The sequence below is a fragment of the Papio anubis genome, chromosome 7, assembly GCF_008728515.1.
Source record: "Papio anubis isolate 15944 chromosome 7, Panubis1.0, whole genome shotgun sequence".
Taxonomy (NCBI): domain Eukaryota; kingdom Metazoa; phylum Chordata; class Mammalia; order Primates; family Cercopithecidae; genus Papio; species Papio anubis.
The window spans coordinates 105,445,671-105,469,072 of NC_044982.1; the positions used below are offsets into that span (position 1 = coordinate 105,445,671).

At 48.5% G+C, this 23,402-nt stretch overlaps 2 protein-coding genes across 4 annotated transcripts; both read right to left on the bottom strand.

The window, feature by feature from the left end:
• On the bottom strand, positions 1-9,784 carry NGRN (neugrin, neurite outgrowth associated). Of its 3 annotated transcripts, XM_031668410.1 has the most exons (6): positions 9,600-9,784; positions 9,125-9,304; positions 8,216-8,327; positions 7,275-7,518; positions 5,845-5,955; positions 369-1,018 (listed from the first exon to the last, which is right to left on the bottom strand). In XM_031668410.1, exons 2-6 carry the CDS (start codon positions 9,278-9,280, stop codon positions 418-420), a joined length of 1,224 nt encoding a protein of 407 aa, XP_031524270.1. In that variant the 5' UTR covers positions 9,281-9,304; positions 9,600-9,784; the 3' UTR covers positions 369-417. The 3 variants fall into 3 exon arrangements, with proteins under 3 accessions (XP_003901436.1, XP_031524270.1, XP_031524269.1); XM_031668409.1 differs by lacking the exon at positions 9,600-9,784 and having other exon boundaries at positions 8,216-8,391; positions 9,125-9,150; XM_003901387.5 differs by lacking the exons at positions 7,275-7,518; positions 8,216-8,327; positions 9,125-9,304; positions 9,600-9,784 and adding an exon at positions 6,363-6,575 and having other exon boundaries at positions 1-1,018.
• A 3,672-nt stretch (positions 9,785-13,456) lies between these two features.
• Positions 13,457-23,304, bottom strand: LOC101000392 (tubulin polyglutamylase TTLL13P). Its single transcript, XM_031668408.1, has 10 exons — positions 22,671-23,304; positions 21,216-21,483; positions 20,832-20,872; positions 19,021-19,139; positions 16,508-16,638; positions 16,085-16,241; positions 15,256-15,399; positions 14,817-14,902; positions 14,267-14,498; positions 13,457-13,794 (listed from the first exon to the last, which is right to left on the bottom strand). The coding sequence occupies exons 1-10, from the start codon at positions 22,672-22,674 to the stop codon at positions 13,582-13,584; spliced, it is 1,395 nt and encodes a 464-aa protein (XP_031524268.1). The 5' UTR covers positions 22,675-23,304; the 3' UTR covers positions 13,457-13,581.
• Between the last annotated feature and the right edge of the window lie 98 nt (positions 23,305-23,402).

Consider the following 23,402-nt stretch of genomic DNA (forward strand, 5'->3'; position numbering starts at 1 on the left):
TGCTACATTTTACTTTATTTTGCTTGTAAGGAAAACAATTGACTAAGTTGTCCCAAAAATGTTAGTGTTCACTGATCAAGAAGGAAATGAGGTCAGAAGGCAAACTTTTCACTTCCTCTCAAATATAAATTGCAGGTATCACAGAAAATTGTAACAACACATGCAACATGGCTGGTTTTCAACATACAGAGAGTCCAAGCAAGAAGAGTGAGTACTGAAGATCAACAGAGGTCAGATTGGGGGCACTACTACAGGAAGTCTGAAATCTATCCACGCAGTTTTTCCCTCCCACAGTCCAGGCTCAACACTTCTTCCTATTCCAAGGTGGCTTCTCCATATGTAGAAATCCAGGCTGTTCCATATATATTCCTTGCCCAGCTGTGTTTCACAAGGCATCTCCACAAGCCAAGCCCCGACTCAAATTCTGTACAGGAAGTTCCCGTTGCTGTCAAAGAACTCTCGGCCCCTCTGCACTACTTTGCTGCTGAAGTTACCCGGCTCCTCTGCCTTCAACTCCTCCAGCTTCTGATCACTTGGCAATGCACCACTGCCAGTTCTTCTGGTGCTCTCAGAATCACTGGAGTACTTCTGTAGCTCTCTTGGATGACCTAGGGGTACAGCAACAGGCACAAAGCTCTCCTCCAGGTGCTGGATTTCTTTATTTCTTCCCTTCCATCTCCTTGGTGTATTTGTCCTGTGAGTGTCTGACTCTATCACTTTCAAAGCTGTGCTGTGATTCGCGTCTTTGGATGAGGCTTCACGCCCCGGCATAAGCAAAGAACCTGATACAGAGTGGCCTGCAGGGAGCAGCTCTGAGGTATTTCCAGCGCCCCGGAGCTGCTGGAGAGAGTGGGCAAGCCCAGCTTTCTTAAGGACTTTTTGATCCTGCTTCAGCTTCTGCTCCAACGTGGGTACAAACTTGCTTCTTAAAACTCTTCGGATCACATCAGTGCTGACATTAAAGCCTTCAGCCAACCTGGGAACTGACCAGGACTCTGGAAATTCCTCACGTAAATACCTATGGGAAGAAGGAGCAGGTCTGCAAGTTGTAAAGAAGGCTCCTATCAGAACATCTAACTTGCAATACGTATTATAAAGAAGAGGGGTTGAGGCCTGGCATGGTGGCTCACACCTGTAATCCCAGAACTTTGAGAGGCCGAGATAGGTGATTCGCTTGAGCCCAGGAGTTCGAGACCAGCCTGGCCAATGTGGTGAAACCCAATCTCTACTAAAAATACAAAAATTAGCTAAGTGTGGTGGCTCATGCCTGTAATCTCAGCTGCTTGGGAGACTGAGGCACAAGAATCGCTTCAACCTGGGAAGTGAAGATTGTAGTGAGCCGAGATTGTGCCACTGCACTCCAGCCTGGGCAACAGAGTGAGAATCTCTCAAAAAAACAAAAAAACAGGGCTTGAAAAACCGCAAATGTAGTCCCTATCTTGTGCTAGCTAAATGGCTGTGTTCCATTCCTGTGTGTCAAGAGCAACACCTGACCACTGTCAGTCAGGTCACTTCATTTCATATCAACTCAGCTCCTCTCACTGACATCTAATACCACATTAGGTCCTGGGGATGCAGAACTGACCTTCCCTTTACATAGTTTGGGAGTGGGGACACACACAATGAATGACATTATGGTAAAGGTTATAGCACAGGATGCAAAGACAGCACCCCAGGAGGGAGACTCAGATATAGGGAATAAGAACACTTACAGCCAGGCCCAGGAATTGCTTCATGAAGTCCAAGCTAGAGTTGGTCTGAAAGGATGAAAGGAGTAATAAGCTGACAGAAGGGAGGAGAGAAGGAGATATGAAAGGTAATGATGATAAAGTGAACACTTGTGAAATGCAAAGTAGCACATCACCTTTGTTGGGAATAGCTCAACTGACAGTGAGGTAAGAGGTAGATCACACTTAGGGGTCTGGAGTTTATCGCAAGGCAAGAGCAAGTCAAGGAAAAATTTTAAGCAGTGGAATGCCATGGATAACTTTTCATTTTGAAGTTCCACCTACAGCCTGGCACAGTGGCTCACTCCCAGCACTTTGAGAGGCTGACGCAGGGGGATTGCTTGAGCCCAGGAGTTCGAGACCAGCCTGGGAAACACACTGAGATCCCATCTCTATTAAAAAAAGAAAAAAAGGAGTTCAACCTAGTGGTAGTTTTTCAGTGACAAAAATATAGGCAGAAAGATTGGTCAAGAGACTGTTACAGTAATCCAGTCTCAAGTGAGATAGTCAATGGAGCATAGGAGGAAAGTGAGTTGAGAAATATTTTAGAAAAGTCAAATAGTACAACTTGGTACTAAGGGACTAAACATTGGGGGAAGAAGCATCAAGGTCAAGATTCAGGATTTTAGCTTGGGTAATTAATTAGCAGGTTATAGGAAAAACAGGAACAGAATGAAGTTGTCAGGGAACAACAATGAATTGTATTTTGTACATGTTGAGTTTGAGGAAACGGTGATATCCAAAACAGAGATGTCTAGTACACAGTTGAATATATGCCTTTAGAGTTCAGGAAAAAAACATGAACTGGAGATGACAGATTTGGAAGTCATAAGCCAATAGCAGGGGTGACTGAGTGGCTAGCATCAGGCAGGGAAATATGCAGAGTGAGCTAAAATGACAAGGACACAACTCTAAGAAATAACAAGATTTAAGATATAGGAAGTAGAAGAGGAGCCTAGGAAGTTAACTGAGAAAAGCAGCCCTAGAAACAAAGAAACAAACAAACAAACAAAATCAGAAGGGAATGGTACCCTGGAGTCAAAGGAGAAGAGAATTTTAAGAAAGCAGTTCACCATGGCACATGTACACCTATGTAACAAACCTGTACATTCTGCACATGTACCCCAGAACTTAAAGTAAAATTAAAAAAATAAAAATAAAGGCTGTACCGTATGGTGGCTCACACCCGCCTGTAATCCTAGCACTTTGGGAGGCTGAGGCAGGCAGATCACTTGAGGTCAGGAGGTCAAGACCAGCCTGGTCAACATGGTGAAACCCCATCTCTACTAAAAATACAAAAAGAAAAAAAAAAAAGAAAAAGAAAAAAATTAGCTGGGCATAGTGCTGTGCACTTGTAATTTCATCTACTCAGAAGGCTAAGGCACGAGAATCGCTTGAATCCAGGAGGCGGAGGTTGCAGTGAGCCAAGATCATGCCACTGCACTCCAGCCTGGCGACAGAGTGAGACTCCGGCTCAAACAAACAAACAAAAAAACGAAAAGAGAATCAGTGGCAATAAATAAATAAATAAAGAGAGAGAGAGAAAAGAAAGCAGTTTCAGTTGGGTGCAGTAGCTCACACCTGTAATCCTAACACTTTGGGAGGCCAAGGCAGGCAGATCGCTTGAGCTCAGAAGTTGGAGACCAGGTTGGGCAACATGGCAAAATCCTGTCTTTATTTAATTTTTTTATTTTTTTTAATTTAAAAGGCAGTTTTTACAAGGGCAAATGCTGCTGAATTTAACGAGGCTAAAGACTACAAAGTGTCATTTGAGCCTAGCACTGAGGAAGTCACTGATGGATTTAAGGAGAGCAGTTTTATTGCAGTGATACAAACAAAAAACCAAGGGTAGGTACCCTGGGAACCAGCTGGGAATAAAAGAATGAGAGAGAGCTTTAGGTTGAGGACAGAGGTTCCTGAGTAAGCAGGGAGAAATATGACCTAAAGCATACAGAGAATTGGTCCCAGACAAGTGAAGGGCTCCCATTTCCTCTGAAATGAGAGTAGAGCATAAGTTTGAGAGTAGTGGGCAAAGAGGAAGACCAGGAAGCTCAAAGTTCTTACTTATTGGACTGTTTTTTTCTCTTAAAAGGACATTTATTGACCACAAAAAAGGGAGATAAGTACGAAGGTGGAAGGTTTGAAAAAGCTATTGTTGAAGACAGGAGACAGGCCGGCATGGTGGCTCATGCCTGTAATCCCAGCACTTTGGGAGGCCGAGGTGGGTGGATCACCTGAGGTCAGGAGTTTGAGACCAGCCTGGCCAACATGGTGAAACTGTGTCTCTACTAAAAATACAAAAATTAGCCAGGTGTGGTGGTGCACACCTGTAATCCCAGCTACTCCGGAGGCTGAGGCCCAAGATCTCTTGAACCCAGAGGCAGAGGCTGCAGTGAGCTGAGATTTCACCACTGCACTCTGGCCTGGGAAACAGAGTGAGACTGTCTCAAACAAAAAACAAACAAAAAAAAGAGAGGAAATTAGACCTGACTGAGGACCCAGAAGGTGCTACAGGCTCACAAAATCTTGACCAGCTCTACAGAATCCCCTTTATTTTAAATTTCAATTCCAGAGTCATTCTGATGGAAATGAAAAATAGTACGTAAGTACTATTTATGTACTAAGTATGTATTACATATTGGTATTATGTACTAATGTGCTAAGTAGGGCTACTTAGCAATATTTATCAAAATGCAAACGCATTTGTCTTTTGACCTGGCAACCTTACTTCTGGGAATGTATATAACAAATACTCCTGGCAGGTATGTAGAATGATACATATACATAGTTATTCACTGGAGCACTATTAGTGAGCAACAGAAATGGAAACAACCCAACTAAATGCCCATAAGAAAAGACAGGTTAAATAATACATTCTGGCCAGGCGTGGTGGCTCACGCCTCTAATCCCAGCACTTTGGGAGGCCGAGATGGGAAGATCAGTTGAGGCCAGAAGTTTGAGACCAGCCTGGTCATCATGGTGAGACCCCCATCTCTGTCAAATAAATAAATAGATAGGAGAAAAAATTGTTTAAATAAAAATTAAAAACCACTGTCATATACTGCCTCAAAAAAATATAACAACACTATCTATAAAAAAGAATTGAGGGCCAGGCGCAGTGGCTCGCTCAGGGCATGGAGCCTGGTTTTTGGTAGAGAAAAACTATTAAAAATAGTACAGCCGCAAACAGTGGCTCACGCCTGTAATCCCAACACTTCAGAAGGCTGAGGTGGGACGATCGCTTGAGCCCTGGAATTGTAGACTAGCATGGGCAACATGATGAGACTGTCTCTACAAAAAATAAACAAAATTAACTAGGCATGGTGGCATGCACCTGTAGTCCCAGCTACTTGGGAGGCCGAAGTGGGAGGATTGCTTGGGCCCAGGAGGTAGAGGGTGCAGTGACCTGTGATCACACCATTGTACTCCAGCTTTGGCGACAGAGTGAGACCCCCATTTACCAAAAAAAAAAAAAAAAAGTACCCACAGGAGAGTGGGTGGGACAAATAATTCTCAATGTGTAAACCATGTTATACTGTTAGGATGTTGAGCCATATGTAACACTTTACCTACTCAAAACAAAAAAAACTTAAAATCTCTTTTAAGCTTTTCCTAAATTATAGATCCTCTCTTCAGAAAAATGCACCTAACTATGGAAGCACCAGCATCCCTGTACCTTAGGTTGGGAACGTCATGATCTACATGCAGGGGTTAAATGTTGTGATGTCTGCAATTTACTATTTAAAAACTTCAGCAAAAATGAAACAACCACGTCATAACGTTAAAAACTACTAAAACCAGGCGGGGCGCAGTGGCTCATGCCTGTAATTCCAGCACTCTGGGAGGCCGAGGCGGGCGAATCACTTCAGGTCAGGAGTTCGAGGTGATTGCGGAAACCACGTGTCTTTAAAAAACAAAACAATACACTATTAAATCTAGATGATGACAGGTTTAGGAAAGTTCGTTATATTACTCTACTTTTCTGATAATAAATTTCAATGATAAAAAGTAAATGCAAATATAAAAGCAGTATCAAAAAAGCCAAACCCGTGCTCTGGCCTCCAGTATCCTTCATTTCTTGTCACAGCAGATACAAACAAGGTACCCTGAGTCTTACCGGATCTGCTCCATGGCTTCCCGAGTCAGGGTTCTGGGCGGGGCACCAGGCGCCTCCATTTGCCTCCGAATTTTCTGGAATCGGATTGCTTTTTTCTGTCCTTTCAGGGTGCTGGGGGAAGAGAATCAATGGCAGAAGCCATGCGTGGAAGCAGAATGGATGTTTGAAGAGCCTCAGGCTAAATCATGGAGCGCCCAGCCCTCTTCTCTTTGACCGCAAGGGCAACCGGGCCGTGTTGCCGGCTTAGAGCTGCTCTGTACACCCAGAAAGCTAACACCTAGAACAATAACTGCCTGTAAGCATGCCGAACTCTCTAAACTAATGATGAAATACGTCACTAATGAAGGGACCAGTGGTCCCTGGGGAGCTGAACACCTCACGCTGCGCGACTAACAGTAAAAGGAAACAAGGGCCGCCGCGCAAGCAGCGGCAGGACACCCGGCGCCAAGGGGGCGCGGCCTGGGGCGCCGGGACGCGAGGCCCAGCTTCAAGCTGAGGGCCCGAGGAGAAGCCGGTACCTCTCCACCTCCTGCAGCTCCCGTTCCTCCGGCTCCCAGTCGGAATCGGGGTCCGGCTCCCGGCCGATAGGGCCTGGGCCCGCCACCCCCCGGGTCGCGAACCCACAGCGAGCGACGGCAGCGCAAACGCGCCCCCCCAGCAAGACACTCAGGGAAACCGCCATGTCGACGCAAACCAGCCTTCAGCAGTCTGCTACGAAACAGCAGCGGAAGTAGCCGGGTAAGGCCGGAAGTGGAAGGGGCGGGCCGGAAGCTGGGTAGTAGCAAGCATTTCCCTCTTCATTTGGTGGCCGTGAGATCTGGTCTCACGCTGCTCAGTGGCCCACCCTTTCTGGCTGTAGCTGTGGAGAGGGCTTGGCTGAAACGTGAGGGCCGAAATGAGGTACAGGACGCTCCTGGAAAACTGCATAAATTTTAATTAAAGTACGGATTCAGTTTCCAAGAGCCGTCCCTCCGCCCCAGCGGCTCCCCAGGCCTGCCTGTCTCCGCCACCTTGGTGGGCAGGGCTTCCGCTCGGCAGTCTTCTGACGGCGACAGCCCAGTGCCTTGGGCACTCGGCTTCTCTGGGAAAGGGGCTCTTTGTCTCCTGGATGACCTCCAGCCCCGGGCCGCACCTAGGGTTCAGACCCATCACCTAGCGATAAACCCAGGCTAAGGCTTGATAAGCAGAAATGAGTACATGGCTGGCCTTGGCGCCTCTTCATCTTCTAGTCTTTACTGATCCCCAGTTAATCTTAGGTTATTGAGGAATTCTTGGTGTCTTTGTATTTTGCCTTTTACAAATGGGGTTCCTGGGCAGGGCTTTTCAAAGAGGAACTTGGTGGCAGTCTTTCATTTAGCAAAGATTGAATGCCCTTTGGAAACCTGGGGAGGTTCTCCAGGAGAGGTAGAGTGCTTCCCTCCTGCTTTTACCTGAACTGATTGATGTTGAGGAGTGCTCTGGAACGCTGCAGCACGGGTGCAGACGCAGGGCAGAGGGAAACCTTGGCTGTTCTGTGTTCAGAGTTTACCATGGAGGGCAAGGTGCATTCAGTCCATGAGTCAGATGCCACTCTTTCCGGTTGCAGAAGATAGCCCTGCTTTGGGGTTAAAGTGGGTGGCACTGATCCTGCCAGGACTCGGTTTATGGCTTCTAGCCTTCTGCTGGCTTGTCCTTCTGCAGTGGAAACATGGATGTCCCTGAGTTGGTACTCACAGAAGAGATTGGCTCACCTCTTTCCCAGCTGTGGCCCAATTACCAACACAGAGGAAGGGCATCCCATGCTTCCCAATCCACTGTCTTTCCCACACTGTATTGTAATTGGTATGGTATGTCCACTTGTCCATGTTCCTATTACCTCTGTTGAGTGCTAGGACTGTATTTCTGCCATTTTTATCACCAGGGTCTAGTGTACAGAAAGGATTAAATAGTCCTGGTGCGGTGGCTCACACCTGTAATCCTAGCACTTTGGGAGGCTGAGTCTGGTGGATCACCTGAGCTCAGGAGTTCAAGACTAGCCTGGGCTAAATGGCGAAAACAAAAAATATAAAAGTCAGGCATGGTGGTGTGTGCCTGTAGTCCCAGCTACTCGGGAGGCTGAGGCAGGAGAATTACTTGAGCCTGTCAGTGGAGGTTGCAGTGAGGTGAGATCAAGCCATTGTACTTCAGCCTGGGTGACAGAGCGTGACCTTGTCTCAGAAAAAAAAAACAAAAGAAAAGAAAACAAAAAAGAAAGGAGTAAATAAATGGGTACCCTAACTTCCCCATTCTTACACCGGTGGAAGTGCCTTATATTTTGGGGGCATCCAAGCTCTATACTTGCTAGTGGGATTTACACAGGTCAAAATGACCAAAGATAGTTTTGCATACTTACGGCTAGTCAGCCTGATTCTGGCACTGGAAAAATAGCGCCTCCCAGCCTTCTTCATTGACAATGAACAGGAGTTGATGGCTGCCGGCTCTCCTGTCCAGGTGAAGTTCTTGGGCTGCAGATGGCACCAGGGAACATGTGGGATTGCAGCATTCATGCTTGGCAGTGCCCCTAAGATCCTGGGGATCGATTTATGGGGCAGAACTGGATGCAGCAAATGAGGAGGGCCCTGCTCTGTGGCAGCCCCTCTTAGGAGCACAAATAGAACCAGACTCCCAGGTTTCAGTTTTTGACTGCCTAGCCTGTCCTAACGAAATCTAGGCTAGAGGAGAAGAGCAGCCCCTTACCACATTTTTATGTGAGTTTGGATGGAGCGTTGGACGAAGGAGGTAACTGAAAAAAAATCTAGGCCATGGCCACTATTTAACCAGATACTCCTTTGAGGTTCAACAAAAACAGTAAACCCAACAGGTTTGCTACTAGCCCAGGGAATAGTGAAAGCAGCAGCTCTTTTGTTGGCCCAAATCTGTTTACTTATCTCCCATTAGAGCCAGGGCACTGACAGTGCTAGGGAGAAAATTATACAGAAGCCACTGAGGGTGGTGGCCTTGTTATTTGTCAGTCATGAGTGTGGGGTTATTTGGGGACAGGAATATAGAGAGCAGGTTTCCTGTAAATGAGAAAGTTTGGAGCTACACTTTGCTGTATGTCATATCTAAAACAAAGGAGCTTGGGAACAGACGTAAAAGGAATCAACAGACCCTCTCCCAAGGTCCAGCTAGTGCACTCTGCTTTCCCAGGCTCCACTGACAGATACCATCACACAAGCCTCCTTTGTTGAGACCACCACCATGTGTTGGGACGACAGCCCTTGTTCCCTTTTCCTCTGGGAGGCTTCACAGGGACCCTCACCCGACTCTCATGAAGTTTTTTCTGGCCCTGGGGGCCAGGGTGCTGCAGACAGGTGAGCTGCTCTACAATACCCAAGCTTCGGATGAGAGTCTCCCTTTGTAGCAGGGCCTTCATCCGCTCCAGCTCCTCCTCTTCCACAATTTGTTGAGGCCTCATGGTGTCCAGCTGTCCTGGCAGCAGCTACAAGGTACATGAGAGATAAATGCAGGATCTCCAAGGATGAGTCCCAAACCATCGCCCAGGATGGCTGCAGGCCTCCTGCCCACTCTACCCTCATCCCTTCCCTGACCCAGGACAGTTCCTTTTCCTGTCCATTCTCTCACTTCATCTTCCAAAGGATCAGATTCAATTTACTGATTAGGAACTCCTCTCTCTCTTGTGCATGGGGGGAGAGGACAGCAGAGATTCATTCCCCTCTCTAGTTGTCCCAACCCATTTTCCCGCAGAAAGATAAGAGCCACAAAACCCCTGGCACCTCTTTCTCCCAGCTGTGGTTCCTGTAAGCCAAGCGGGTGGAATGGCTCCGGAGCCCTGCCCTGGGTTGGCTTTTCTCCCCAGCTGATTCACCCTGGTTCTGGTCCTTGGCCTTTTGCCTCTTACTGCCCAAGGTCTCCTGCTGTTCCTGCTTAAGGCGGATCTCCTCCAGTTGCTGCCTGACAAGACACAGCAGCTTCAGACACTAGAGAAATGGTGTTGGGAAGAAGAGGGGTGAGGAAAAATGGGGATGGGGAAAGAGTAGGAAATTATAATCTGTTCTTAGGACTGATGGGAGAGCAATGACGGGGGAAGACAGGAAACCTACTAAACTGAAAAGAGTCACTAAGAGTCTGATAGGATTTATAGCTCCATTCCTCTGCTCAAGTGTCTGACTTCCTCTTCCCCTGCTGGGAAGCAATGCAGCTTCAGGACTTGACCCACCTAGGTGTGCAGAGGAGAATGTCGGTCAAAGTACCTGGCACACTCCTCTCTGGCCTTGGAAGCAGCAGTCTCCTGGAAGAGGGAGCCATTGTGCTTGAAGAAGCGGGCATACTTCTCTGTGTCAGGCCCAGGGTAGATCCGCCGGTATTTTCCCAGGTGAGAATCCTCATATCGTTCCTGGTCCAGCATTGCCACATGGGATGACTCGGTTTTTTCTTTCCTGTGGAAAGCAAGCTCAAGTGAGTCAGAGGAGAGCTGTAGGAATGTTCAGTAGGGAAAGGAAGACTGACTAAGGTTTGGAGCCCCTCCTGCTGGGTTCTTGACCTCCTGGGCCCGTGCCCAAGTAGGGAAAGCTGCCAAGCCCATCTTTGGCAAGCCCCAAATGTGGGTAGCCATGAAAATAGGCTTGGGCCGGGCGCAGTGGCTCACGCCTGTAATCCCAGCACTTTGGGAGGCCGAGACGGGCAGATCACGAGGTCAGGAGATCGAGACTATCCTGGCTAACATGATGAAACCCCGTCTCTACTAAAAATACAAAAAATTAGCCGGGCGTGGTGGTGGGTGCCTGTGGTCCCAGCTACTCGGGAGGCTGAGGCAGGAGAATGGCGTGAACCCAGGAGGCGGAACTTGCAGTGAGCCGAGATCACGCCACCTCACTCCAGCCTGGGTGACAGAGCGAGACTCCCCGTCTCACAAAAAAAAAAAAAAAAGAAAATAGTCTTGACTTCCAGAAATCTGATTTGCTTTTCTTTTCTTTTTTGAGACAGGTTCTTGCACTGTTGCCCAGGCTGGAGTACACTGGCACAATCTCCTCTCACTGCAACCTCTGCCTCCTAGGTTTAAGCAGTTCTCCTGCCTCAGCCTCCCAAGTAGCTGGGATTACAGGCATGCACCACCATGCCTGGCCAATTTTTGTATTTTTAGTAGAGACAGGGTTTCACCATGTTGGCAAGGCTGGACATCAAGTGATCCACCCACCTTGGCCTCCCAAAGTGCTGGGATTATAGGCGTCAGCCACTGTACTCGGCCTGATTTTCATCTTAAGTGGAGAGGAGTCTACTCGTAAGCTAGTACTCCATTATCATAGTCTTTTAGGTTTCTGATTGTAAAAGTAACATATGTTTTGATATAAGTTTTCCATTTGGAAAAAAAAAAAAAGTGGCCAGGCATGGTGGCTCACACCTGTAATTCCAGCACTTTGGGAGGCCAAGGCAGGTGGATCACTTGAAGTTGGGAATTCGAGACCAGCCTGGTCAACATAGTGAAACCCTGTTTCTACTAAAAATACAAAAATTATCTGGGCATGGTGATGTGTGCCTGTAGTCCCAGTTACTTGGGAGGCTGAGGCAGGAAAATTTTTTGAACCCAGGAGGTGGAAGTTGCAGTGAGCCAAGATCGCGGCACTGCACTCCAGCCTAGATGACAGAGTGAGACTAGTCTCAAAAAAAAAAAAAAAGAAAAGAAAAAGAAAAAAGTAATATATGTTCATTACAGAACATTTAGAAGAGCAGAAAGAAGATAAAGTCTCCCATAATCTTACTATGCAATTAGCCTGTTGATTATGAGCATGGATCTAAGGCAGGACCTCCTGACTTTGAATCCTGGCTCTGCCACTCACTAGCTTGTGTGTCCGTCCGTCTGTCCATCCGTCCTTCCTTTTTTTTTTGAGACAAAGTCTTGCTCTGTTGTCCAGGCTGGACTGCAACCTCCGCTTCCTGGGTTCAAGCAATTCTTTTGCCTCAGCCTCCCAAGTAGCTGGTACTACAGGCATACACCACCACGCCCAGCTAATTTTTGTATTTTTAGTAGAGATGGGGTTTCACCATTTTGGCCAGGATGGTCTCGATCTCTTGACCTCCTGATTTGCCTGCCTTGGCCTCCCAAAGGGCTGAGATTACAGGCGTGAGTCACTGCGCCTGACCACTTGCTTGCTTTCTTTAAATGAAAATGAAATAATACAACAATATTTTTATTTTATTTTTTAATTTAATTTTTTGAAACAAGGTCTCACTCTGTCGCCCAGGCTGGAGTGCAGTGATGCAGTCTCAGTTCACTATAACCTCGGCCTCCCAGGCTCAAGCCATCCTCTCACCTCAGCCTCCTGAGCAGCTGGGACCACAGGCGTGCACCACCATGTCTGGCTAATTTTTGTATGTTTTGTAGAGACAGGGTTTTGCATGTTGCCCAGGCTGGTCTCAAACTCGTGAGCTCAAGTGATCCACCCGCCTCGGCTTCCCAAAGTGCTGGGATTACAGGCATGAGCCACCACACCTGGCCACAACATTTTTAAATGGCTGCCTAGTACTCCAATGTACGATTGTATTTTGTTTATTTAGTCCAGTACTGTTCAACCATTTTTCCTTATTGAAAGACACATTTCATGACCCTCAGGTACACAGTCCAGTCTTGTGGGAATAGCCAGTATATTTACAGTTCTACTTCACTCCCATTCATCACGCAGACATCTGAGTGCTTACGGTGTCCCAGGGCCTGTGGCTCTCATGGGGAGTCAAACACACACTGCCCCCTGCATATTGGAATGCAAGTGGGAACAGCAATGTGATCATAGTGGTAACATACATATACTCAAATTCATTTGTATGTATCATTAACAAATTACAATTTTAGTATTGGTAACTAGTTACTATGTTTGTAACTCATTTTACAAAGAAAACAACAATGGGTAACCAACACAGATGTAAATGATTCTCTATTATTGAATGACTAAACTGTTTTCTGTGTTTCTTTGTTACAAAGTTTCTCAGGAACTGGTTTCTAGGAGCTTTGTTAGAAAAACAAACCAGCTAATCAAACCACAGAAAGCTCCTTATGTGCTAACATGAGAATGGTTCTAAAATACATTGCTAACCGGGGTGCAGACAGTGTGAAAGTTATGCCTCTGTCTGGGTAGGCAGGGAGAAAAATATTTTGTATAAATACATATACATTAAATGCTTACTATATACACATGATAGTAGGAATGTTGATTGGCTCCAGAGAGTAAAACTGAGTACCTGGAGGAGAAGGGGTGGAGAAAGACTATCCCCTGTATTTTAAAAATTTTGAACATATCTATGATACATGAATTTTTTTTTTTTTTTTTTGAGACCAGGTCTCACTGTGTCACCCAGGCTGGAGTGCAGTGGTGCAAACACGGCTCATTGCAGTCTTGACCTCCTGGGCTCAAGTAATTCTCCCACCTCAGACTCCTGAGTAGCTGGGAATACAGGCACGCCACCATGCCCAGCTAATTTTTTTATTTTTAAATTATTATTATTTTGTTTCTTTTTTGTGTTTTAGGTACAGAGTCTCACATGTTGCCCAGTCTGGTCTTGAACTCCAGGGCTCAAGCAATCCTCCTGCCTCGGCCTCCCAAAATGCTGAGATTACAGATATGAGCCACCAAGCCTGGCCCTGTGATTTTTTTAATGCAAATATGAACATATTATCTATGCAAAAAGTTGTTTTTGATAGCAAATCAGCCCCAGGCCACATTCTCCATCTAAAGGAGGACTTTTAGTCTCAGGAATAATGAAGAACTAAACACATGCCAGACACCTAGCACACCTCGATTCTCGTGGCTGTTGGTAGCACTGGAAAAGCCGTTCCTTGATTCGGCGCTTATCCTCTTCCATCACCTTCCTTTTGTCACAGCCCCGGAGGTTGACAAGGGTTATAGCATCACAGAGAAGTGCATCCTTTACCTCTTGATCAAGGCGTGAGTCAGTGGTAAAGCTTGGAGAATGGTTTACCTGCCAGGAAGAGTCATTATACACCCCTTTCCCCGACCACCTGAGCAGGTGGTGGCCTCTTGCAGGCATAACTAGAGGGTCTGAGATATTCCTCTCCCATGGCCTCAGCCAGGGAGGCTGGATGCTCTGGCTTCCAAGGCCACAAAACTCTGCCTTAGAGATCTCCAATTCACAGACCAGTGAGAACAAATCAGCTGGCCTGCCTCTCTAGATAGTGTGTCCCTAAAAACTTACATTAGGGCACTGGGGATCCCAAACCTGCATTCCTATGGTAGAGGCCAAAAACCACCAAGATTTGACTCGGCAGGTCAAAAGGGTAGAGATCTTATGCCTTCTGCTGATTCCCACCCACCTCAGGGCTTTCACCTCTCCCATTCTGTGTTCCACCACCGGAGTATACCCCTGTCCCAGGTGTCCTATTCAAGGAGGCCTCTGGACCTTGGTTTTGCAAAGCCTAGGAGATAATCCTCACCTCTAGCAGCCAGGGCTTCAACTTGTGGTCCAGCAAGATGTCAAAACCAAGGATCTCAAAACAGGCACATGTACCTCCATTCAGATACTGGGGAAAACAGGTTCGGTAGTTGTGGCGTAGAACAGAATGGGCTGAGATGATGGTTTTGATGATGATGTCCTCGATGTCCCCCCACAGCTCTCCAGGGTTGTAGCTGTGCTCTTGCAGCCAGATGTTGAGTGTCGACAGCTTCCTGTGAGGCCCAGTGCTCAGAGGAAGGCCAGTTTTTTTAGGCCACTGGGGCCAGGCTGTAGGCAGGAGGCTCCCTCACACTAACCCTAATTGCATGCCTGGGCTTTGAAGGGCTGCTAGCAGTTTGGAGCAGGGACTAGTTACCAGGGTGGGGTTTGGGGCTGCACTTAGAGCTCCAAAGTGCAGGCACAGGACAGGGTCTATAAAGGCTGAGTTTCCCTGGGCAATTAGCCTCCCAAGAGCCAGCTCGGTTTCATGGGCTACTGGGACTATGGGGCTAAGCGGCAGAGAAAGCAGGAGAAAACAGAGTAGCGAGTACCTCTTACTGCCCACAGCACCATCCCGGACAAAATTCTCATTGTGTTTGTTGATAGCATAGTTGGTCAGGTGCATGCAGACATTGTCCTATGGAGAGAGAGTGGCCCTGTGGTCTCAGACTGCATGTGGCCGTCCTCTCCAGCCCTTCATTGCCTTCTTACTCCCCACCCCTCCCAAGGATCTCTTGTCTCCTGTCTCTCTCCACCAGAGGACTGCTATTCTGGACGATCCTGGGGCAGAGGGTGTGCTGGGCTCCTCCAGGTGCTGACCTTTTCTCATTTACCACCTACCAAACACTTGCCTCCCAGCTAGATACTGCAGCTCTTGCTGACTTCATTCCTTGTTCTTTGGTGACAGTGACAAACCTCTCTACCATGTTTCTCTAGAGAACCTCAGCACTCATGGTAGTGGAAAAGAAGAGTGCTTCCCAGTCCCCTTACCAGGTTGTTATGGCTGGGCTCCACATAGGGCGTGGTGGCAAAACGGGCCAGGCCCTCCTCATACATGAAGATCCGGAGAGGGTCACAGGACGTGATCAGGACGTAGATTCGCATATCAAACTTGAAGCCATCAATGAGGAAGGGCTGGTAGCACGCAAACCCATGAGGGAATAATAACACGTTTGAAGTGCCTACTATGAGCTGTTGTAAGTGCTTCACATACACAGCTCATTAAATTTCCACAATAACCATGTAAAGTAGTTACTGTTATTACTCCCACTTAATAAATGAGGAGAGGCCAGGCGCGGTGGCTCATGCCTATAATCCCAACACTTTGAGAGGCTGAGGAGGGTGGATCACGGGGTGAGGAGTTCAAGACCAGCCTGGCCAAGATGGTGAAACCCCGTGTCTACTAAAAATACAAAAATTAGCTGGGCATGGTGGTAGGTGCCTGTAATCCCAGCTACTCGGGAGGCTGAGGCAGAGAATTGCTTGAACCTGGGAGGTGGAGGTTGCAGTGAGCCGAGATCGTGCCACAGCACTCCAGCCTGGGCAACACAGCGAGACTCTGTCTCAATCAATCAATAAAGAGACAGAGGCACAGAGAGGGTAAGAAACTTGCCCAAGGTCACATATCTGGGAAGTGGAAAGCTGAGATTCAACCCCAGGCAGGCTGGTTCTGAACCATGGCTGGATACTGCTTCCAGGAAAATGGGGCTAGTGGGAAGGGTAGAAGCCTAAGACCAGCTTCCTTCCTGGCTTTTGGGAGAGATGAGGCAGCCCAGTGCTTAGTGTTGGGGAAGGCTGATGGTCCTGAGGCATCCTTCACCTTGGAGATGTATTGCTGGCAGATCATATGCTCTCCTGGCTTGATCTCCCGGGGATTTCGGGTAATGAAGATGCCACGTCCCTGACAGCCACTGTCTGGCTTGCAGATATACGTGCGGGCTTTTCGCTGACGACCATAGGACTGGAAGTCCCCGTAGCTATGTGTAGAGAAGGCCTGGTCAAAAGGTTTCTGTGTATCATGGCTTTCCCACGGCCCCATGGAGCTCTTCCTGCTATCTAGTCCATGCTCTTCCTGGAACACTCAGTCTCAGACCCTCTTTTCTTTGACCAGCTGAAACTTTCTCGTTCCACTTCCATCCCTGTGAGACATTCCTAGGTCACAAGACCAGAGCCTGGAGGGAACTCTGAGAACGACCCTTTTCCTCCCCTTGGTATCTCAGCATGGGAAGCCAGACCCACTCACTCTGCAGGGAGGCACCAGGTGCGGGGGAAGATGTTGTATTCAGAGGGATAGAGTTTGTGCATGCGGTTGAGGTTCCGAGCCAGCAGATCTTTGCGGCAGATTTCTGTCATGCCAGGGAAGTGGTTGATTTTCTGAAACACAGCCAGTTAGTACGAGCCCCCAGAGTAAGTGGCAGTTCCTAGCACCTGGGCATCCCAGGAAGCAGTGGAGGAGGATTGGGAAGGTTAAGGGAGAAGTCACAGTGGAGGTAAGCACTGCATCGAGGACCCCAAGGGCAAAAATAGGAAGATTCCTTAAGGCAGGTGAGAAAACCTTCTGTGACTCCTACCCAACACACACATCCACACTGAGCTCAGCAAATGAGGGGCAGTGAGAAAGGATGTACCTAGCCAAGACTGTGGCTTCCACAGTCCACCTTCTAACATCCCTCAGACCCCCAGGCCTAGTCTTCTAACAATAACTAATGCATGATAGCACAAAGCAGACAATGAGACAAAAGCATTTCCCAAAAGACACAAAAGAGAAAAGGAAACTAAGAACCAGCCCCAAGGAATGTGGTGCCATGGCACCCACAGAGGGTGTGGCATTGCCCTGGTGCCTGCCAGAAACACCTGGCTGCTCTGTCCTGCCGGGTGGGTGGCAGCATCCAGGATGCCACCAAGCAAAGAACAAATAATGAAATAGGATGTGCCCACCAGACACTTCCTTCAGGTAATTCCAGAGACCCAGGAGGAGAATCTTTCCATTGGAAAAGAATACCCTGGGGGTGGTCTTTCCTGTCTGCACAGGGGGACAATCACAAAGAGTACACTAAATGCTCTCTCACTGGCTTTCCCAATCACTGGCTGCACTCACTGTATGAACTTAGTATTTCTCACTCTCCATGTCCTAACCAAGGGATATCTGCTGCTCAGGGCTGTTCTTGAGGATTTAATGGGCTAATAATATAAAAGCATTTAACACAGGGTCTGTTGTACAGTAAGTCCTCAATGAATGCTGCTAATTATTGTTATCCTCATCCCGTTTTGTTTTTTTTTCCCCTTCCCTGAGACAGGGTCTCCCTCTGTCACCCAAGCTGGAATGCAGTGGTGTGATCTCAGCTCACTGCAGCCTCTGCCTCCCAGGTTCAAGAGATCCTCATGCCTCAGACTCCCAAATAGCTGGGACTAAAGTCATGCACCACCATGCCTGGCTAATTTTTTTATTCTTTTTGTATTTTTGGTAGAGACTGGGTTTTGCCTGTTGCTGGTCTCAAAGTCCTGAGTTCAAGCAACCTGCCTGCTTTGGCTTCCCAAAGGGATTTTAGGCATCAGCCATTGTACCCAGCCTGCTATCCTCATTTTACAAATGCCCCTCCTTTGGAACCTTTTTTTTTTTTTTTTTTTTTTGAGATGGAGTCTCGCTCTGTTGCCCAGGCTGGAGTGCAATGACGCAATTTTGGCTCACTGCAATCTCCTCCTCCCAGGTTCAAGTGATCCTCCTGCCTCAGCCTCCTAAGTAGCTGGGATTACAAGTGTGTGCCGCCATGCCTGGCTAATTTTTGTATTTTTAGTAGAGATGGGGTTTTACCATGTTGGTCAGGCTGGTCTTGAACTCCTGACCTTGTGATCTGCCTGCCTCGGCCTCCCAAAGTGTTAGGATTACAGGCGTAAGCCACCATGCCTGGCCTTGTTTTTTTATTTTTAAAACTGGGTCTCACTCTGTCACTCGCCCAGGCTGGAGTGTAGTGGCATGATCTCTGCTCATTGCAACCTCCACCTTCTGGGTGCAAGCGAACTCCTGACCTGAAGGGATCCACCCGCCTCGGCCTCCCAAGGTGGTGAGATTACAGGTGTGAGCCACCACGCCCAACCTCCTTTGGAGCTTCTTGAGAACTTCTAGCACTTGCTTTCTCTCTTGGGCACCTCTCCCAAGACTAGTCGTGGGACAGGTTTTAATTTCCTCAACTTCCTGCCTGGCTTCCCCAGAGAATAAGCCTGCAGACCCTTTTAAATTATTTTATTGCTGATCACCACAAACACCCAATTAGAGGATAATAAAAATATCACAAGGCAGTTCTATTCTCGTGGACCCCAGTGGATCATTCCTGAATTTCTTGCCACCAGGCAGGACCCTGCAGTCTCCTAATGGATGTGGAATGTTAAGCTAAGTTGCTTAGAAGGCTGGATCATTCAGCTGGCTCTGCTGTTATCTCTGAAGTTGCCTCCCAGTATTCTCCCTAAGATGAGCTCACCCACCCTGGAGAGGGCCAGCTACACACAGATGCCACCAAGCAAAGCACAAATAATGAGATAGGATGTGCCCACCAGACACTTCCTTCCCGTAATTCCAGAAACCCAAGATCTCCAAGAGGAGATCTTTCCACTGGAAAAGAAGACCCTGGGGGTGCTCTTTCCTGTCTGCACAAGGGGACAGCCACAAAGAGTAGCAGTCTTGGGTGCCTGGGCAAGGAGGTGGGAAAAGTCATTCTGGGGCCCTAGCCCCTGTAGGCTCTCAGGCCAGGAGATGGGTACCTGAAACCTCTTCATGTCCATGACTCGTTCCAGCGAGACAGAGCAGTCTGTCCAGTACAGAGTCCACTCTTCATCCTCCCCCACCTCCTTCAGGCCACACGTTTGGGCTGCCCGACGCACTGCAGAGACAGGGAGATCAGTGGTGCCAGCATGGACACCAGCAACTAGCCCTGGAACTGTGTAGCTGGGTCAGGTAAGGTATACACCTGACCTGAGGGCAGGTTGAAGAGGGAGGTAGTTCTCGCCTCAGCCCCGTACTTTAGTTACCACATGGCAATTTCAAGTTCTTAGGGGCTGTTAGGGCCCTTCCAAAATACCTAGCAGAGAAAACTAGAACCTGGTTTTGTTTGTTTGTTTTTTTGAGACAGAGTTTCTCCCTTGTTGCCCCGGCTGGAGTGCAATGGCGCGGTCTCTGCTCACTGCAACCTCCGCCTCCCAGGTTCAAGCGATTCTCATGCTTCAGCCTCCCCAATAGCTGGGACTACAGGAGCCCACTAATATGCCTGGGAAATTTTTGTATTTTTAGTAGAGATGGGGTTTCACCATGTTGGCCAGGCTGGTCTTGAACTCCTGACCTCTGGAGATTCGCCCGCCTTGGTATCCCAAAGTGTTGGGATTACAGGAGTAGGCCACCGTGCCCGGCTGCTTCTGTCAGTCTTATCCCTCAATCAGGGATGTTTGTGGCTTGGAGAGTTGCCTATAGGTAGGGGCCACACTGGCACTTCATACTCCACACTTGGGTGGCTCCTTATAAAGATGCCAGAGGGAATATTAGGGGAAGGACCTAGCTGGAGATTTTCTTTTTTTCTTAATTGTTGAAGTCCCTTCAAATCTTCCTTGAAAAAACTTTTAAGCTTGTCTCATCACTGGTAAAATCTGGGAAGGGTCTGGCATGGTGGCTCCTGCCTGTTATGCCAGGTCTTTGAGAAGCTGAAGTTGGAGGATCACTTGAGCCCAGGAGTTCAAGACCAGCCTGGGCAACATAGCAAGATTCTGTCTCTACAAAACATTTAAGAATTAGCTGGGCAGGCTGGGCACGGTGGCTCACGCCTGTAAACCCAGCACTTTGGGAGGCCGAGGTGGGTGGATCACCTGAGGTCAGGAGTTCGAGACCATCCTGGCCAACATGGAGAAACCCCGTCTCTCCTAAAAGTACAAAATTAGCCAGGTGTGGTGGCACATGCCTGTAATCCCAGCTACTTGGGAGGCTGAGGCAGGAAAATCACTTGAACCTGGGAGGTGGAGGTTGCAGTAAGCCGAGATCACACCATAGCATTCCAGCCTGGGCAACAAGAGTGAAACTTGGTCTCAAAAATAAATAAATAAATAAATAAATAAATAAATAAATAAATAAAAAGAATTAGCTGAGCATAGTGGTGCAGGCCTGTAGGCCCAGCTAGTGGGAAGCTCAGGTAGGAAGATGGCTTTGAGCTCAGGAGTTCAAAGCTGCATTAAGCTATGATTGCAATACTGCACTCCAGCCTGGATTGCAAAGCAAGACTCTGTCTCAAAAATAAATAAATAGAATCTGGGAAGGGTGGGCAGTGGTGAGTGGTGGCTCTTGGACTTTTTTTTTTTTTTCTTGTTTACTGTGAAGATACCCTCCCTAACACTGAGACTGCCTGGAACAGCAATGTCTCAGCTGCCAGTGTCTGAGGCAGAGGACACCTAGGAAGCTCAGTACAGGTTATAGGCAAGCCTGCCAGGCCCCAGGGGCTGGAAGCCTGATCGGGGGTCTATTCCAGAGGAAGAGCAGCAGCTGTAGGCACCCTGTTATGCACCATAGTGTGAGCGACGGGCTGGGTGCTTACCACTCTCATACTTGCAGTTGGTCAGGTTGATGGCCAGGGATCTAGAATGGAGGAATAGCATAAATCAGGCAGAGTGGGAGGGAAGGACAGGCACCCAGACGAAGAGACATCCAACAAATTAACAACACAATTCCTTTTCTCTAGAAGCGGCTTAAAAGAAAGACCAGGACGATGTAAACAGGCTGGGATTCCAAAATGAATCAGCCTAAATAGTTCTGAATTTTGTTTGTGTTGTATCAAAGCGTTAATGATGCTCCAGCATTTCCTGTCCTCTTTTGTAGGCTAAAGGGAAGATCTTAGATCCCAGCTCCCCCAAATGTTGAAGGGAGGCCAATGGGTGACTCCCTGGAGCTGGGCAGTTGAGGGGATCTAGGGAATAGTTACCTGCGTTTCCGCCTTCTCTTCCTCCTCCCAGCTTCTAAGTCGCCTGTGTCAACTGGGGCTATGACTTTCTTCGGAATTTTTGTGGCTATAATGGGTGAGGGAACCCCATTTTTTAATGCCTTATAGTCAGCTTTTAAGAGAGCCTGCTGTGAAGAGTTAGAGGGGATGGTAGCTTCCTCTTTAACACATTTCTCAGATTCCTTTTTCTCAACATAGTCTTCCTCTGATTCGCTGGTCCTACAGGTACTCGGCTCCATTCTCTCAGATTCTGAAGGGTTGGGAGGTGGGAATGAAGTGTATATCAGACCTCCCTCAGGCCCTAGAAGGCCTGAAGGAATCCACCAGAAGGACCTTCATGCTGTTTTAAAGGAATGTTGCTGCCCCTTCAGGACAAAACAGTTTCACTGAGGAATGGGATGTGTCCAGGTAGGTGGAGGTGCATGGGAGTGGAAGATACCAGTGAGATGTGGATTCCCTGATGACAAGCCCCAATCATCCAGGATCACACTGGATCATGCAATGCACAGGGGTGCCTTCAGTAGTTGGACACAGATGGTACGGGCCATGACCATGGCTCTTTTGTACCTGATTGGGAAGGAGGATGGCTGGGAGTGCTGGGGGCACCTTCCCTTTAAAATACAGCTGAATCGGCCAGGCGCGGTGGCTCACGCCTGTAATCCCAGCACTTTGGTAGGCCGAGGTGGGTGGATCAGGAGGTCAGGAGATGGAGACCATCCTGGCTAGCACGGTGAAACCCCGTCTCTACTAAAAATGCAAAAAAATTAGCTGGGTGTGGTGGCACGTGCCTGTAGTCCCAGCTACTCGGGAGGGTGAGGCAGGAGAATAGCTTGAACCCGGGAAGCAGAGGTTGCAGTGAGCTGAGATCGCACCACTGCACTCCAGCCTGGGCAACAGAGTGAGACTCCATCTCAAAAAATACAATACAATACAATACAGTACAGTACAGTACAATACAATACAATACAATACAATACAATACAATACAATACAGCTGAAGGCCAGGTGCAGTAGGTCATGCCTGTAATCCCAGCACGTTGGGAAGCTGAGGCAGGTAGATCACTTGAGGTCAGGAGTTGGAGACCAGCCTGATCAACATGGCGAAACCCCTTCTCTCCTAAAAATACAAAAATTAGCTGGGCGTGGTGGTGTGTTGCCTGTAGTCCCAGCTACTCGGGAGGCTGAGGCAACAGAATCACTTGAATTTGGCAGGTGGAGGTTGCAGTGAGCCGAAATCACACCACTGCACTCCAGCCTGGGCGACAGAGCAACAGTCTTTAAATAAATAAATAGATAAAATAAAATACAGCTGAAGACCAAAAGCCCCCTATGCTGGCCCTTTCCCTGTCCCAGGACTCATTTTCTGCAGGTGTACACATTCGGGACAGGCACCCGATGGCTAAGACCCTTTGGGCTGTGACAGTGGAGACTGCCCACCCATGGTTCCGAGGAGAGCTGAGGGACTGCTCGGTCCGCCCCTAGCGGCCTGGGGCTGCACTCAGCTGGCCGCTCATGTCCCCTCTTCCCCCGGCTCCAGTTCTCCCTGGGCGTTTCTGGGCGTCCGGAACCGCCTCCTCGTTTCACAGGACTGGCTGTCCCCACGATCGCGAGGGGGAACCTCCTCCCCCGCAGGGGTTCACTCCTAGCTCCCGGCGGCCGTGGCGGCGGCAGCAGGGGCAGCGCTTCCTTAAGCAAGCCTGTGGCCACCGCCGTTGCCATGGACACGAGGGCACCTCCCATTGGAGAAGCGTTCTGGGGGCGGGGCCTCCCCGCAGCCACACCTATTTGGGCGCCGGCAGAGGCCACCTTGGGCGGGGCGGGGTTAACAGCATTTGCCCTTTGGAGCTGGCCAGCCTCGAGGCCAGATTCCTCCGGTGCATCATGGGACTTGCAGCCCTCCTGCTTCGAAGCCAGTTCTCACCGCACTCCCATCTTTCCCTAAACCCCGGGCCAAGGAATTTGGCCAAGCATATGATCAGGACAAAGAGCTGTTTGCCTTCCCTCAATTCTTTTTTTTTCTTTTTCTTTTCTTTCTTTTTTTTTTTTTTTTTTGAGATGGGGTCTTGCTGTGTCACCCAGGCTGGAGTGCAGTGGAATGCACCATCATAGCTCACTGCAGCCTGGACCTCCTGGGCTCAAGCAATCCTCCTGCCTCAGCCTCCCCAGTAG